Here is a 16,161-nt window from a genome sequence, read left to right on the forward strand (position 1 = left end):
GATCCCGCCCCTATGGAGCGGTGATTACCGGAGTGCCTTCAGTCTCTCCCCTCCATCCCGCCTAATTTCTGAGCTAGTTAAATTGCATCTTATCAACTTGCTGAAGTCCTTACATAAAAGCTTGAAGAATTGTGGCATTATGACCTCAACGCCTAGAAGTAATGGTTACCTCAATCTCTCCAAGCTAAGTCTACCCAACCTTCAAACCGCAACCTCCAGACCAGTTACAATTAACTTGAGCTCTATCCACCTTGCTCAACCCCTAGACAAAGCCCTACTGCGTGTAGACTGTCTCATCCCGATGAGATCTCTAGCTCTGACTCATTTAACGCTGCTCCGTCTTCTACTCAAGACAGTGGCCATCTTTCCATTTAGTGACTTGCTCATGAATGATGCATCGATACTTCTTGATCTCACAGGTTCCAAATTGCGTTCTAGCTTCTGGTTCATAGCTCTCAAGTTCCTACTATCGACTGCCCTTATCTATCTATGTAACCTTGTTGTTGTAAGCTTTGGTAATTTTCCCTTTATGTTGTTCTTTAAACAATTCCTGCTGCCTGTATGTTGCTTTTTATTCTAATAGAATGAAAACACATCTTTGTTCAAAAAAAAAAAAAAAAAACTTTACAAAGATTGTGAAAGCTTAGGCATTATATAAGATTGCTTACGGATTTGAGTCTTGCTAGTTTTTTTTCGTTGGTTTGATAATTTGATTGATGTGGAGAGACCACACAATATGTAGCATTGTAACTTGTAAGAAGAGACTCAAATATTCAAGGACCAACTGTGATACATGATCCATTTGACGTTATTGGTACAAAAGAAAGCTTCGTTCTGAGAGCCTCAAACTCATCACTTTCTCTCTCAACACGCGTCAACCAAACCGCTAGACATCGGTCCATCAACTCCTTACCACAAGACCAAGCTGAGTTTCCTTTCAGAATCCTTGCCCTATCGAACCGTAAGATATTGGAGAGGTTTGAATCAGATGGTTGGTCAGAGAATGAGATCATGGTTGCTTTAATGGCTTCGCACCATATAGGACGTCCAATGTTCAAGAATTCTTGCAGTGCCGTCACGGGAAGATTTACGCTCCCCAATTCTGATTCGTTGCGTCCGCCTTTTCCATGATAATCTGATCCTCCTAGTTTCAGCAGACTGTACGTATCAGCCAACTCGCTAAACACTGTTCAATCAACATTCAAATTCAGTGAACCCAAATAGATAGATATATCGAGAGAGAGAGAGAGAGAGAGAGAGAGAGAGCGAGGGAGGAGAGACCTTCTAGCTTGCCGTCGCTCCTATAAACCTCGACCCCATGAAGTCCAGCATCTTTCAATCTCCTGATAACACCGACATGATTCTTCAATGCCCACGGATGTGCAAGCACAGCTACACCACCGGTTTTGCATATAAGTTTTACTGCTTCCTCGGCCATAGGCTCACTCCCTCTGCAAAAACAGAATGATACTGATAGGTTTTAAACCGGTACCAACAAACTAGACCAGATAAGATATTTGATTTATCTATGAGTCTCTAACAATGCCTAAAGCAATATCCAAGACCAATCCAGAATACCCCAAACTCTTACAGCCTAAACTTTATCCCAGCATGTTAGATCTCTAGTTGACCAATTCTAATATAATTGATAAACTGTTGAAATCCACTACAATGCTCCTGGAATGGACTAGCATATGGTTTTATAATAAACACTTAAGATCCACAAGGTTCCATAGCGAAGAAGCAGAACTTACGTGGCATAAGCAGGTCCACCATCATGTAAATATTTAGTGAAAGCTTGTCTCAAGTTCTCCACGTATCCTGCTTCAAGAAGAGCTCTGGCAACATGCATCCTGCCGGGAGCAACATCCTTGCCTGCAATCCTGGTGACATGTTCCCATGTTAGAGGTATCTTGAGCTTATTCAGTTTCAAGACCATCTCTCTGCCACGGACAAAACGCCCATCCCTTATCTTCACCAAGAAATCTTCCAACTCGTCGTACATAGCTGGACCCGAAGTGCCATAGTAAGCAAGTATATGCACTGGCTCCTCAGAACCAGAGTCTCTGGAATTTGGCAATTTAAATCTCTCATATATACTTTTGTTGGAATGTTAAAATGGACTAAATTATGATTCAGAACAAGGAAGTCAGGGAAATATGAGAAAGACACACCTCAAACCAAATAATGTGCTGATCTCAACACCCGGAATGATCTTCACACCGAATCTACGTCCTGCTTCGACTGCTTCGGGGATACCAGCCATAGTATCATGATCCGTTAGCGAAAGAACTTTCACCTGCTTATTTGATCACATTGAGAAGCAATCAAATCCTCAAATATCATCATGCCAATAGCAGTAAACTCATGCGCAATTGTGTAATCATGCTGGAAAGATATAAACCCTTGTTTCATATCATATCATTCCTAAGGAATCACCAAATATACAACAAACCAAAGCTGACCCACTAAAACAGAGGTACAAAGCTATAATCTTTATGGTCAAAAATCTACCTTACAAAAACCATTTAGTGCATCGAATCGGTTGTGATGCACAAACACTAATCAGAATAATAGCTAGTCTTAAGATCTTCTATCCTCAATTTAATTCAGATCTTCTCTCTTCTTATTCAAATTTTTTTTTTTTAAAAAAAAAAAAAAAAAAAAAAAAAAAAAAAAAAAAAAAAAAAAATCTGAAACTAACCCCATTGTGATGAGCCCTCTCGACGAGCTTCCAAGGGGATAGAAACCCATCGCTGCGATTTGAATGAGAGTGAAGCTCGAACACCAATTTGTCACCACATCTCAAAGAGCCACTATTGATGGTAACGGAAAAGTCATCAGAGGAAGAGGAGAGAGATGTGGAAGAAGAACCTACGAAGAGCCAATCGCAGACCGATTTGAAAGCCTCTGTTTGATCAGTGTTCATCTTCTTCTTGCTACCACTACCACTACCACTACCACGCTTCTTCTTCTTCTTCTTCGCCCCCCTTTTCTTTTCGTCACCCATGGTTGGAGTCGATTGTGGGGACTAGGGCAAAGGTACCAAAATAGTAGTATTAAATATGGAGGATTGGATTTTAGAAGCGCCGGGTGGTCGGTCTTACTTATTGCCGTCGGAGAAGATGGAAGAGACTATAGTGGGGAAATAACCATGGATCGGGTCAAATATTACATATTTGATCAAATTTGGATTAAATTAATTTGATTCAATCAAACCGAATTAAATAGTTACCGGTTTATTGATTGGTTCAATTGGAAATGTAGTCATTTAGATAACCAATATTAATAGAATTTATTCCATAGTTGAAAGAGTGAGTATTCCATATTTTTCTCTTATTTTCAATTCAAGTATGTACTGAAGCACCGACCGACCGACAGACACAAGTTTTGGATCTCAAATTGTGTCTAGTTTCCAACCATTTGAAGAGGTAAATCCCATTTTGGGTTTTGATTTTGATTATAGATGTCTTTGTTCTACTTGTATTGTTGTCAAAATGTATGATTTTGTTTACGCTATTACTGGAATTTGTAGAATAAAATATATAGATCTCTTGCCATCATCCTTAGGGCTTTAGGCATAAGAACGAACATTCGGAAATTGGAAAAATTTCCTGGAGTGGGATGGTTTAGGAACTTTGAGAGGTTAATGAGATATGATATTTTAGAGTAGAAAGGTTCTGTTCTAAAGTAGTTGGATAAAGTGGGAGCTTTGGTTTAGTTGAAGCTTGGCTCTGCTAAGTTGTGTCTATGTTAAACTGAATTTTATGTTTTTCTCTTAACAAAGCTGGCCCTTTGTTTCTCGTTTGTCAGTTAAGTGGATAGAATATGTGATAGAGAACCTGCTTGAGAATATTTATGGACCCGTACGTACCACTGGATTTGGAGTGTAAAGATAGATTCTTTGCCATCATAAGGCTTTGTCCCTACGAACAAAAAATCGAAATATGGGAAAAAGGAGTTCTAAGGGTGGATAGGTTTAGTTAGCAACTTAAGAGGTTAATGTCCTGATGAGATATATGATATGTTTGGAATGAAGAAGATGGGAAATTTCAAAGGTTTTGTTCTCAATAGCTGGATAAAGTGGCTCTGCTTAAGTTATGTTTATGTTAAAAACTGATTTTTATGTTTTTGTCTTAACAAAGGTATGATCCTGAGTGTGTAATGATATAAAAGTTTGTGTGTTTTACTCTTTGCAGGATCTAAAATAGTTCCAAGTTTCTCACCCAACTGGAGAAAAGAAGAGGTTTAATATAAGAGTTACTAGAAAAAATTTCGTCTTTTGTGTTTTCACGAACAAGGCGATGATGCGGTACAAAGAGGTATGTATAACTTGCCTTAACCTAAATTTAAGTCTGATTTCAAGTTTGCTTTTTCTTCACTGAAACTTGTCATGTTCTTCAGTTAAGTTATTTTTCTCTCTTTTCAACTTATTTTTTTGTGTCTGCATGAATCAGGAGAAAGAGGTTAAAAAGGAAGCTTTCAGGAAGTATCTGGAGTCAAGTGGAGTTCTTGATTCACTCACCAAAGGTATAATTTCTATTTCCGTTGTAAATTGTTTTTATTCTTTAATCGAATAATTTGACCTGTTCTTGCAAAATAACTTGCTTTGTACTCTTTTGTATGTTTTGCAACGCGATGGGGGTGGGTTTTGAATGTAGTTCTCGTTTCTCTATATGAGCAGAATGACAAGCCTTCCTCTGCTCTAGAGTAAGTCTCTGATTTCTCTATACGAGCAAAATGACAAGCCTTCTCGCATGGGGCTTTTGAATGTATACTTCTGTTCTGTCTATATCTCTGTGGTTTTCTTCTTCAGATTCATTCAACAAAAGCTAGGTGGTCCATCTGTTTCTGAGTATGAGAAGCTTCAAGCTGAGAAGTCTGATCTGCAAATAAAGTACAATGAGCTTTTGGCTAAACATCAAGAAACCCTGAGAGAGGTATTGATTGTTCAATAATCTTTATAGTTGTTGACTACATATTATTAGTTTTGTCATAAAACAAAACAAAAGTGTGTAAATCTGTTTGTGGCTTATTCAGTATATGATTAACGTTTGCAGTTAGGTGAGGTGAAGAACTTGCATTCACGAAACTCTTCCAAAGATGATGCAGACGAACCTGAGACCCGTGAAGACCAACCCACGACTCTTGTCACTCCTCAACACTAATTTTTTTCCTTCTTGGTTGTACATGTAATTCCCTTTTCTTCCATCTCCATCAATGCCATTTCGGTTTCCATTTACGGCAGCAGAAGAAGAAGACAAAAAACGAAGAAAACAAAACCACGCATACATGAGCTTTCAGGGCATAATGACCATTTCTTTGTTTGAGTCTCCAAACTTTTAAGTGTTGTTAGTTTTGAAATGTGTAGAATGTTATTAGAAATGACTAATATTCAAATATTAGTTTAAAATTCAATTAAAATGATTTGTAATTTGAATAATATGAATAATATGAATATCAGATGTTTTGTAATTATATTTGTTCGGCCTCCTGGTGAGGAGTTATATTTTCCTTTGTTTGGCTCAGAACTATTACAGAATAAGACATTTTGTTAGATTTTTCCTTTGTTTGGCTTAGAATTGATACAAGTTTTGAAGAATAAATTTTTGTTTGCAATTTGCAGTTAGATGTGTCTCGCTCCATTAACATGTGACCTGTGATCGAAAAGGATTCTAATTCCTTTTTTTTTTTTTTTATGAGAGAATTCATCTTTGTCATTCTTCATAACGGTAGAAATTCATCAAAATATATTTTATATAATTGATTAAAATAATTCTTTTCAAATTAATAACCAATAAAAAAATAAAAATGGATCGTCATTAATTAGATACATTATAAAAAAGAAAATTTGTAGCTAATCTGTGGCTAATTAATTTTAACAAATTTTAGAAACTTCGTAGCTAGTCTATCGCTAATCAATATGTGGATGTTGGTAAAAAAAATTTAAGTTGTTCTAAATTGAAGAAAAAAATGAAAAATATGTTAATATACAATAAAATATAAACCATCGATAGTCGAGGAGATAAGAAAAAATTAACCAAACAAATCTAATTTAATTTTTTTTCGGATTACCCTAAAAAATAATTTACTACTTTTAGAATTTTATTATATATATATACACAAGTGTGTGTGTGTTTACATGCAAACTTTTTAGTTTAAAACAACAAAACGTATCTCCAACACAAAAACCACAATGTCATTTTCCAAATTTGCTGTCTTTTGTATCGTCTTTGTTTCCCTCGCTAGCCTTTATGAATGTATGCAGGCCCGGCTCAAGAAAATTGAGGTCCCTGAGCTCGAAAATAGAAAAAGGACCCTTTTCCTTATGTTTTTCTGAAGTAAAAATTTTTGTACCCTTTTTTGTGAAGAAAAAAAAAACAAAAATTTAAATGGACCCTGTGCTCTAGCACCTCTGGCACATGCCTAGAGCCGGGGCTGAATGTATGTTATATATGGTTTATTGTTTATCATCATGGCCACTTCTATAACCACAATTGAGAATAGAGGAATTTCTCAAAATAACACAGTTTAATTTTTTTTTTTCCAAAACTGCAATACTTAACTTTTTTTTTCCAAAAATACCACAAAATATTTTTTTTTCAAAAATATCACAAACACAAAACATTGATTTTTCATTGGGTAGAATTTTTTTTAGGTTTAGTTTGACAAATTTAGATTGAGGGTATAGTTTTTAGGGGGTAGGGTTTTGTGTTTAGGATTTAAGGATTAGTTTTTGATAGAAAAAAATTAGTTCAATTTTTTGGTATTTGTAGAAAAAAAATACATTTTTGTGGTATTTTTGGAAAAAAAAAAAAAAAAAAGTGGTATTTTTTGGAAAAAACTAATTTTAGTGGTAAGTGCCCAATTGAATACTTCATAATTTTTTCAAATGATTTTTCTATATAGGTAATTTCTTCAAAGACTTTACTAGTCCACCTTTGAAAGACCCGTGCTATCTAACAAGAAATAAAGAGTACTGCTGCCGAGATCTTACTTTTCAAGCGACATATAGGTGTCATAGCACCTTAAAAGAATGTAGGAATAATATCAATAAAAATAATTGTAATCCTTTTGCAAAAAAGAACTAAGAAATTTGACAAATATTAACATGTACCAAAGATATTCATATGCTTACTCATAACACAAGTTGTAAATTCTTATTTTAATTCACTGTATACGATTATGTAATGCTTGACCAAAAAATATATATCTATATATATATGTAAGGCAAAATGAAAGCCTTATTTTTCTTCTTTTTATGTGGTATGTGTTTTTTTAACTAATTAGGTTGACAGAAAATTAATACATAGTGTATTTTTCTATTTCAATATTTGTTTATGTGACTTGGAATTGTTTATTCAAATGCGGATCGTCGAGATCACTCAATTTAAAAGTTACTTTTGTAAACTCTTCTTACCGTACTTGAGGTATCAAGTACTATTTTAATTAAGGTGTAGATAAAAAAAAATGTTGTAAATCAAGATTGTATTTTCATCATAATATTAGTTAACAACATCCTCGTTTTCACGGACGCGATATCAGTTTGAGAGCTCTACTTTGAAAGAATTAGTAGCCATTACTCCTAATCGATTTCGGCACCACACACATTTCAGGTTCAGCGAATATTGACATAGAAATGCCTGCTCATGAGAATGGCGCTCCTGAGGATGATGAGAATGGCTTCACTAAGGATTATGAGAATGGGTTCGCTGAAGATTATGAGAAGTGCTTCGCTAAGGATGATGACTCTTATGTGAAGAGCTTCGTTGAAGATGAGGATGATGACAACGTCTCAATGGACGTTGTCATCAACTAAGATTTCTATGAAAAAGAAGCATATATGTAATGACAGTATATGGGTTCACTTCTAGGGGTGAACCTCTTTATTCATCCCTAGGGGTGAACCTATTTATTCGCCCTCTTATAAAATAAGAAAAAAAAATTGTATACATTATTGTAAAATAAAAAATTCAAACTGCTCTTTAATAAACCAAACCGATATATAATTCCGTTCTAATTGTAAAATCTAAATCCTAACCACCTAATTTATAAACCCAAATCGATATATAATTTTGTTTTAATTGTAAAATATAAACCCTACCTCATTTGTAAACCCAAACCGATATATAATTCCGTTCTAATTGTAAAATCTAAACTCAAACCACCTCATTTGTAAACCCAAACCGAGATATAATTTCGTTCTAATTGTAAAACCTAAACTCTAACCACCTTATTTGTAAACCCAGACCGACATATATAATTTTGTTTTAATTGTAAAATCTAAACCCTAATCAGCTCATTTGTAAATCCAAACCGACATATAATTTTGTTTTAATTGTAAAATCTAAACTCTAATCATCCCTAGGGGTGAACCTCTTTATTCACCCCCTTATAAAATAAGAAAAAAAATTGTTTACATTATTGTAAAATAAAAATTCAAACCGCTCTTTAATAAACCAAACCGATATATCATTCCGTTCTAATTATAAAATCTAAATCCTAACCACCTAATTTATAAACCCAAATTTATATGTAATTTTGTTTTAATTATAAAATATAAACCTACCTCATTTGTAAACCCAAACCGATATATAATTCCGTTCTAATTGTAAAATCTAAACTCTAACCACCTCATTTATAAACTCAAACTGAGATATAATTCCGTTCTAATTGTAAAATCTAAACTCTAACCACCACATTTATACCAAAACCCCGGCACGAAAAGTGTCAAGTTTTTTCAAAAAAAAAAACCACCTCATTTATAAACCCAAACTGAGATATAATTTTGTTCTAATTGTAAAATCTAAACTCTAACCACCTTATTTGTAAACCCAAAACAACATATATATTTTTGTTTTAATTGTAAAATCTAAAACCTAATCAGCTCATTTGTAAATCTAAATCGACATATAATTTTGTTTTAATTGTAAAATCTAAACCCTAATCAGCTCATTTGTAAATTCAAACCGACACATAATTTTGTTCTAATTGTGAAATCTAAACCCTAATTTTCATTTATAAATCCAAACTGATATATAACCTCGTTTAATTGTAAAATCTTAACCAAACCAATTATTAATTTTCTTTAATTAAAAAGTATACAAAATTTGTTTTGCTTTTAATTTAGTTTTGATTTATTTTTAAATGAAATATAATATAGAAGATTATGATTGGTTGAAAATGGAGAAGGTGAACAAGAGTGTTCACCCCTAGGGGTGAACCTAAGAGGGGTGTATTCAAACAATGATTTTGGAGTATTTGATGGGATTTAAAAAATTTGGAATTTTGATAGATTTTAGGGAAGTTGATATGATTTATAGTAAAATTCTTTCAAATCCCAACTAAAATCATGAGATTTGGATTTCTGTATTTTTAACTAAACAAATCTTCTCAAATCCTCCAGAATTCCTAAAACTTATTAAAATCCAAATCGACAAACTATTTTGAATAACAGTGGATTTTAAAGTAGATTTTTAAATCACCAGTTTAATAACAGTGAATTTCATGAGATTTTTTAAAATTCATGATTGAATAACATAGGATTTGTAACTTTTACACAAATCACTTAAAATGTCAAGTTGAATACACCCCGAAGTATTTTTTAGTCACTTATGTAATACGTTAGATATTTGCAGTGTTCAAGATGGTTTAAGATCATCTTGGAATTTTAATGCTTTACCTTGTAAATTGCTGCTCTGATGCTGAAAAATAATTTGACTTTGATGAACTTGAGCAACTTAATCTGCTAATTTCAAGTGGAAAAAAAAACTATCAAATTCCTTAACTATTTTGCTACTACCATTTATATAATATGGTAAAACAATACATCTTTGTTAGCATGCAATGATTATATATACTAGATTAAATCCCACTTATTTGTGGTTTATGCTATAAAACTTTTAAATTCATTAAATATATCAAATATAAAATTTGAAAATTAAGTTAAGTCATCCATATAATTATTAGAATAATATTGAATATGCTATCAAATCATTCACCGATCGAAAAACTTAAGTTTGATTCTCTTATTTCTTTTTATTATGTTAATTACTAATTTTAACACATTAAATTTTGTATACTTTAATCACTTTTCTCTATAAATTTATTTTTACTATTTGTTTATAACAAATCATAATTACAATTAAATTGGACATATTTTCTTATTAATTGCACATATTTTCCTATTAAAGTTAGTAATTGAATAGATAACTTTCCTATTACACTTAGCCATATAATATAGATTACTTTTTGGTTTTATATACTTTTTAAAAATATGACTTCCAATCTTTTTATTTTTTAGATCTTTTTAATTTTTCTTATAATTTTTAGATAAAATTTTGTTTTCACATGTGTCAAAAATTCAAAACTATTATCGATATAGTCACATGGCGACGCCATGATGGCGTGATTATATGGATTAGTAACTTTGAAAAGGTTTATATAATATAAAATACGTTTATGGAAAGTTATGATAATTAATGTAACCATTTCCTTATCCCTTTACACGGCGTATTAAGTTGCCGCCAAAATCAACCTAATTTACCTTTCTCATTTCGCCGGCGCACTCGTCGATGGTGGGAATGGAATCGCCGACACTGACGGCGGAGCAAATAGAGTCAATGACTGAGTTTCTAGTGAAGCACTATTCGGATCAGCTCCGCGACATCTCTCTATCTCCCGATCCAAAGCTTCACTACCCTCTCTTCATCGAGTACGCTTTCACTTCTCCTCCCTCCCTTTTAATTAATCTTTCCATGATTCGTCTTTCACCTCACACAACACACACAATATCTTTAGATTCGCAGAACTGGTTGACGATGATCCCTCTCTATCGCGTCTCGTTTTCTCCAATCCTGAACAGTATCTTCGTCAATTCGACGAATCAGCCATTTTAGCTCACGTATGTGCTCAACTCAACTCAATCCTGATTTTGCTTTCGATTATTTTTAACTCTTACGAATTTTTAGAAAATTGCGTTGGAGCATATGAAGAAATTTGAGAACAAGATTGGGATTGAGAAGAGATTTATACATGTTCGTATCGACATTAGTGGATCTCCTCTAGAACGAAGCTCTGGTATGTGTGTGTGTGTGTGTCTCTCTCTCTCTTATTTTGTTCTATTGGGATTTAGAAGAGATTTCTTTGTTTATTTCTGATTCTTGGGCTGTTTCCACAGAGACTTTCCCAAGTATTGGCCGAGTTAGAGTAAAGCACCGTGGGATTCTTCTGATGTTGAAAGGCACTGTGATTCGCTCCGGGGCTGTCAAAATGTATGAAGGAGAAAGGATGTACCGATGCCGTAAATGCAAGTTCATGTATGTTTCTTTTCTTCTGTGTTTATGCATTTGATTGACTCCTCTTGTTCTTGTCCCTATGGCTGATTGACTTGCTTCCTTCTTATTATATAGGTTTCTTATTTTCCCTGAGTTGGAATCAATTAACTCAATTGTGAAACCGCCCTTTTGTCCTTCTCAGGTTTGTCATTTTGTACTACTACTTACTACCCTATATGCTCCTTTGCAGTCATACTACATGATATCTGTCTTTTGTTTTGCGAAAACACTCGTCTCTGAAATCGTGTCCCTAGCTTTCATATTCTTCAAAGCAAATTATCTTACAGCTCTACCAAATCTTTTAACTCTTGGTGACAGCGGTCTAAATCTTGTGAAGGCACAAATTTTGATCCTGTAGATGATACAGTAACACGCCATGATTACCAAGAAATCAAAATCCAAGAAAATACTCAGGTTTTGGGTGTTGGGGTTATCCCAAGGTCCATTCTAGTCGTCCTGAAAGATGACCTTGTTGACAATGTTAAAGCTGGAGGTAAAACACCATGGCTTTTGTTTTATTCTATGTATTACATATTCTTAATTCCCAGCCTCTGTGTAAGCATCCATTCTAAAGGTATCAACATAACCGTTCCACCTTCTGATACTTGCTTTTCTCAGTAAGATATCTATTGTTTTCTTTTTATGCAGATGATGTTGTTGTCTCTGGAATCTTGACTTCAAAATGGTCTCATGACTTAAAAGACGTTCGCTGCGACCTTGAACCTATGTTGATTGGTAATCATGTCAGGTATATGGCTTAGCAAATAAGATAAATCAATCTGTTTTAATCAATTTTATCAAGGAAATCTTTACCAACCATGACTCAAAAATGGTATTGGTTTGTTTGCCTCAAAAAATTAACCATTAAGTCGCTCTTAGTTCCCCTTAAAGCAATTTCCCCAAGATTTATTTTTGGTCTTGATGAGATTACATTGTCTCATATTCTGAGTTACTAGAAGGCATTACAATTTCAAAATTATTGACACAATTTCTACCCCCTTTTCACCTGTGAACCCTGCCACTCTCCAGAAGAACTAATGAACTTAAATCAGAAATTGATATATCTTATGAATTGATCGAGAAGTTTAAGAACTTTTGGAGCCACTTCAAAGATACCCCTTTGAAAGGTAAAAACTCACTCCTACGTGGAAATTATTCTGCCTGTTTTGCAATTATTTTGGACAACTAATCCCTTGTCTTGCCATCTATTTTGATCTTATTAGCCAAGTAAGATATGGAAGTCTAAAGTATAATTTGTGCTTAACTCTTTAATATTTGATTAAGTCAGGGAGAAATGCTATCTTACGAGGTATCTGCCCCCAAGTCTTTGGACTCTTCACTGTTAAGCTTGCAGGTATGCTGTATGCATTTTTTTTTTGTGCTAACATCTTCTCTTATTGAATTGTCTAGAAACATTATGGTGCGTGTGCATTTGGTAATATGCAGTTGCCTTAACACTCATTGGAGGTGTGCAGCATGTTGATGCTTCTGGGACAAAAGTTCGGGGAGAATCTCACTTGCTTCTTATTGGTGATCCAGGTTGTTGTCAACCACTGAGTATATTTTTCTTCTGTATATGCATGCCCCTACATTTTGGTTGAGTTCCAAAGTTTTCGCCGGAACTAAATTGATTTGGAACTTGAGTACCTTACTTGAGTTTCGAAAAAAAATCAAAGGTCTTGTGTATTCTCTTTTTACTATTTGATTAAAATCTGTATGGAAGTGCACTTTCAAATGACCCACCTTTACGGTGTTAATATCTGCCAGGCACTGGAAAATCTCAGTTCTTGAAGTTTGCTGCAAAACTGAGCAACAGAGCTGTGATCACAACGGGACTAGGAAGCACAAGTGCTGGATTGACTGTAACTGCAGTGAAGGATGGAGGTAAGCACTGCAGTCTTTTGCCTACTTCTTGTGTTGGGTCCTTTGTAACACCTTTTTTTCCCCTCGTTTAGTCTTATTAATTTGTTTGCAGGAGAGTGGATGTTGGAAGCTGGGGCCCTTGTTCTTGCAGATGGTGGACTCTGCTGTATTGATGAATTTGATAGGTAGTCTCCAGATGACAGAGGGGAGAAACATTTATTATAAGATATTTTGCATTAATCTGTAGTGTTATCTGCTTGAAAAGTTTGATCTTCGATGAACTTGAAGTGTTCTTGTGGTCTTGTGAATCATTAAACTCTTATCACAGACAAGAAACAGTACCTGGTAGAAACTGTTCAACTTAAAATGACAAACACTCTAGGATTTTTTCTGAATTTTTTATATTGCTCTATTTTTCATCGAGTTTGATTATATTGCTTCGTCCTTGGGAGACTTACCAACTGCTAAAGCGTCTTTTTCATTTCTGTCTGGAAGCATGAGAGAGCATGACAGAGCAACCATACATGAAGCAATGGAGCAACAAAGTATTAGCGTTGCGAAGGTAAACTACTCTATATAATTTTCATTTATATTTATTCTCTAGTTACAGCATCAGCTCCATTATTCAAGTTGTACAACTACATCAGCTTATCTCTCTACTGTGTCTTATTTTTTCTTGCTAATTTGAAGGCTGGCCTTGTAACGACTCTTAGCACAAAGACAATCGTCTTTGGTGCTACAAATCCTAAAGGACAATATGATCCTGATCAATGTATCCACTTCAGAAATAGTAGACTTCAAAGTATAGACATGTTTTTGCTTTACATACATACCTACTGTTTTTCAAATTCAAGTTAGTGATATCAATTTGAAAAATGCATACATGTTCTCCGTGAATCATTAGTTTGTCGAGCATTCCTTTTTTCCCTCTGCATTTGAATTTTATTTGGTATATTTGAAATTTCTTAACTGAATCTAGCTCTTTCTGTCAATACTGCACTTTCCGGTCCCTTGTTGAGCAGATTTGATATTGTGCTTGTTCTCTTAGATACTAAAAATCCCGAATGGGATGCAGTTGTATCTTCTCACATCCTTGCCGAGGTATGTTCCCTTAAAGAATCTCTATTGTGTTGCGTGTTGACCCTTATAAAGCAGAGTTTATGTTTGTGAAAAAATTATAACTTTTATGTCTTTGATAATTTGATGACATCAACCTAGGTGCAAATAGAGGAAGATAGGTATGTGGATGATCTGACAACTATTTGGCCACTACCGGTGCTTCAAAGGTATCATAGATCATTCAGTAATCTAGAAGCGTTACAATTGTTCCTTGCGTAGAAGTCTGAGATGGCATATGCATTTGATCTTAGCTAATAATACATTCATGGTTGCTATTGAATTCTTATATCCTGTCCTATGCAGATACATTCAGTTTGTGAAAAAAAACTTCAGGCCTGTTCTTTCAAAGGAAGCAGAAGAAATTATTTCAAGTTATTATCGACTCCAAAGAAGATCATCGACACATAATGCAGGTATCTCCTGAGGAATACTCTTTCCTTTCCGCAGATGCTATTTTTGTATTATTAACATGGGGTGTGGGAAGCTGACCATCGTAGAACACTAGAACAGTGTCCAGCTTTGAATCCTCTATTCATATAGAAAATTTATCTGCAAACACATTCATATAGGAGGTAACCAAGATATAAATGTATCAATTTTAAATAAAAAACATTCACCGATCGAAATGGCTGGAATGAGCTCTTCTGTAGTCTTGTCTAGAAAATCTCTAGGTCTCCGGGGTACAGAAAAACCAACTAAAGATAGATTTCGAAGGTGGGGTGAACTTATTTGCATGTAATTTGATTATACTCTGAACTGCAGCTAGAACAACCGTGCGGATGTTGGAAAGCTTGATCCGTCTGGCTCAAGGTATCACTTCGGTTGTAAAGTCTTAATCAATACTCTTACTACAAAACACAGAAGGGAAAAAAGGGTATTAATGGTATAATGGTGTCACAGCTCACGCAAGGCTTATGTTCAGAAAAGAGGTCACACGATTAGATGCAATAACAGCAATCTTGTGCATTGAATCATCGATGACCATTTCAGCCATCGTAGATAGTATGGGGAATGCACTGCACTCTAATTTCTCCGAAGAACCAGATCATGAATGTATCCTTTTTCAAGCTTACTTAACTTTTGTGCCTACATACATATGTCCAAAGTCTGCTTTAATTAGTTACTTACAGTCGTGAACTGGAGCATTTAACACTTAAAGTTTTTGTATTTGTATTCCCTAACATAAAGCAACAAACAGACACAAAGCAAGAGAAGATCATCCTTGAAAAGCTAAGAGGAGACGACATCTATTAGCATTCTGGCTTCGATGAGTATTGACCCGCAGAGAGAGAGAGAGAGAGAGAGAGAGATAGGTTTGCAGCTGTAATCTCCTTCACATTTCTCCTGCAAGTTTTTTTTTTTTTTTTTTTTTTTTTTTTTTTTTTTTTTTATGTATAGAGGACGTTCTGTGTGATAAGGTAGGTTTTCAGACGGATTCTAAAGCACTAGAGCATTATCAAAACAAAAAAAGAAATATATGCAAGCATGATTGGCCTTAACCAATGTCAAAAGAAACATTCTTCTAATTTCATCCAAATAATCGTGACCTCCAAAAATGTAGTAATCTTCAATAATTTTTTTTTTTTTTTTTTTTTTTTTTTTTTTTTTTTTAACGTCTTTATTGATATTAGAAGATTTATACAATGTCATGAAATAAACAACTCCTCAAATACGAAGGAGGATTAAAAAAGGTTCGAGTAGTTTCCTGCTGATAGTGAGCTTGTCTAGCAAGTTTATCAGCTACCTGATTGCATTCTCGTCGTATCAACGAGAAGGATACGTCAGTAAAAAGATCCGCCCAACTGCGGATATCAACTAGGAGGTTCTCCATAGTTATACTCTT

The 16,161-nt window shown here is 34.4% G+C and overlaps 3 protein-coding genes and 1 long non-coding RNA gene across 8 annotated transcripts; 3 read left to right on the top strand and 1 right to left on the bottom strand.

Annotated features, from left to right (window-relative positions):
• Nucleotides 1–532: 532 nt before the first annotated feature.
• On the bottom strand, nt 533–3,166 carry LOC104747293 (uncharacterized). Its single transcript, XM_010468907.3, has 5 exons — nt 2,705–3,166; nt 2,175–2,299; nt 1,755–2,066; nt 1,282–1,451; nt 533–1,186 (listed from the first exon to the last, which is right to left on the bottom strand). The coding sequence occupies exons 1-5, from the start codon at nt 3,008–3,010 to the stop codon at nt 774–776; spliced, it is 1,326 nt and encodes a 441-aa protein (XP_010467209.1). The 5' UTR covers nt 3,011–3,166; the 3' UTR covers nt 533–773.
• A 9-nt stretch (nt 3,167–3,175) lies between these two features.
• Nucleotides 3,176–5,475, top strand: LOC104747294 (uncharacterized). The gene is made up of 6 exons (XM_010468908.2): nt 3,176–3,431; nt 4,200–4,322; nt 4,458–4,530; nt 4,662–4,710; nt 4,817–4,940; nt 5,061–5,475. The coding sequence occupies exons 2-6, from the start codon at nt 4,305–4,307 to the stop codon at nt 5,166–5,168; spliced, it is 372 nt and encodes a 123-aa protein (XP_010467210.1). The 5' UTR covers nt 3,176–3,431; nt 4,200–4,304; the 3' UTR covers nt 5,169–5,475.
• A 669-nt stretch (nt 5,476–6,144) lies between these two features.
• LOC147927063 (uncharacterized) lies at nt 6,145–7,260 on the top strand. The gene is made up of 2 exons (XR_015581466.1): nt 6,145–6,341; nt 6,910–7,260. It is a non-coding gene; the product is annotated as an uncharacterized LOC147927063 (long non-coding RNA).
• A 3,153-nt stretch (nt 7,261–10,413) lies between these two features.
• On the top strand, nt 10,414–15,817 carry LOC104747295 (putative DNA helicase MCM9). Of its 5 annotated transcripts, none has more exons than XM_087486734.1 (20): nt 10,414–10,714; nt 10,801–10,903; nt 10,971–11,079; nt 11,180–11,318; nt 11,412–11,478; nt 11,655–11,829; nt 11,985–12,084; nt 12,366–12,463; nt 12,625–12,690; nt 12,783–12,875; nt 13,104–13,220; nt 13,312–13,384; nt 13,695–13,761; nt 13,890–13,971; nt 14,179–14,300; nt 14,418–14,485; nt 14,622–14,731; nt 15,081–15,128; nt 15,219–15,371; nt 15,517–15,817. In XM_087486734.1, exons 1-20 carry the CDS (start codon nt 10,575–10,577, stop codon nt 15,570–15,572), a joined length of 1,986 nt encoding a protein of 661 aa, XP_087342860.1. In that variant the 5' UTR covers nt 10,414–10,574; the 3' UTR covers nt 15,573–15,817. The 5 variants fall into 5 exon arrangements, 4 of the variants coding, with proteins under 4 accessions (XP_087342860.1, XP_087342862.1, XP_087342863.1 ...); XM_087486736.1 differs by having other exon boundaries at nt 10,472–10,714; nt 12,783–13,012; XM_087486737.1 differs by lacking the exon at nt 12,366–12,463 and having other exon boundaries at nt 10,526–10,714; nt 12,783–13,012.
• The last annotated feature ends 344 nt before the right edge of the window (nt 15,818–16,161 follow it).

This window comes from Camelina sativa, chromosome 15 (genome assembly GCF_030686135.1).
Source record: "Camelina sativa cultivar CO46 ecotype springtype chromosome 15, ASM3068613v1".
Lineage (NCBI taxonomy): Eukaryota > Viridiplantae > Streptophyta > Magnoliopsida > Brassicales > Brassicaceae > Camelina > Camelina sativa.

Bases quoted from the DNA above. Each gene is read 5' to 3' on its own strand.
- LOC104747293 (XM_010468907.3), bottom strand. From the start codon at position 3,010: ATGGGTGACGAAAAGAAAAGGGGGGCGAAGAAGAAGAAGAAGAAGCGT. The intron at 2,300-2,704 runs GTTAGTTTCAGA...TCAAATAAGCAG, and splicing joins AGAGGGCTCATCACAATGGG to GTGAAAGTTCTTTCGCTAAC. The intron at 1,452-1,754 runs GTAAGTTCTGCT...CTGTTTTTGCAG, and splicing joins GGTGGACCTGCTTATGCCAC to AGGGAGTGAGCCTATGGCCG.
- LOC104747294 (XM_010468908.2), top strand. The intron at 4,531-4,661 runs GTATAATTTCTA...TTTTGAATGTAG, and splicing joins TCTTGATTCACTCACCAAAG to TTCTCGTTTCTCTATATGAG. The intron at 4,711-4,816 runs GTAAGTCTCTGA...TTTCTTCTTCAG, and splicing joins AAGCCTTCCTCTGCTCTAGA to ATTCATTCAACAAAAGCTAG.
- LOC104747295 (XM_087486734.1), top strand. From the start codon at position 10,575: ATGGTGGGAATGGAATCGCCGACACTGACGGCGGAGCAAATAGAGTCA. The intron at 10,715-10,800 runs GTACGCTTTCAC...CAATATCTTTAG, and splicing joins CACTACCCTCTCTTCATCGA to ATTCGCAGAACTGGTTGACG. The intron at 14,732-15,080 runs GTATCTCCTGAG...TCTGAACTGCAG, and splicing joins ATCATCGACACATAATGCAG to CTAGAACAACCGTGCGGATG.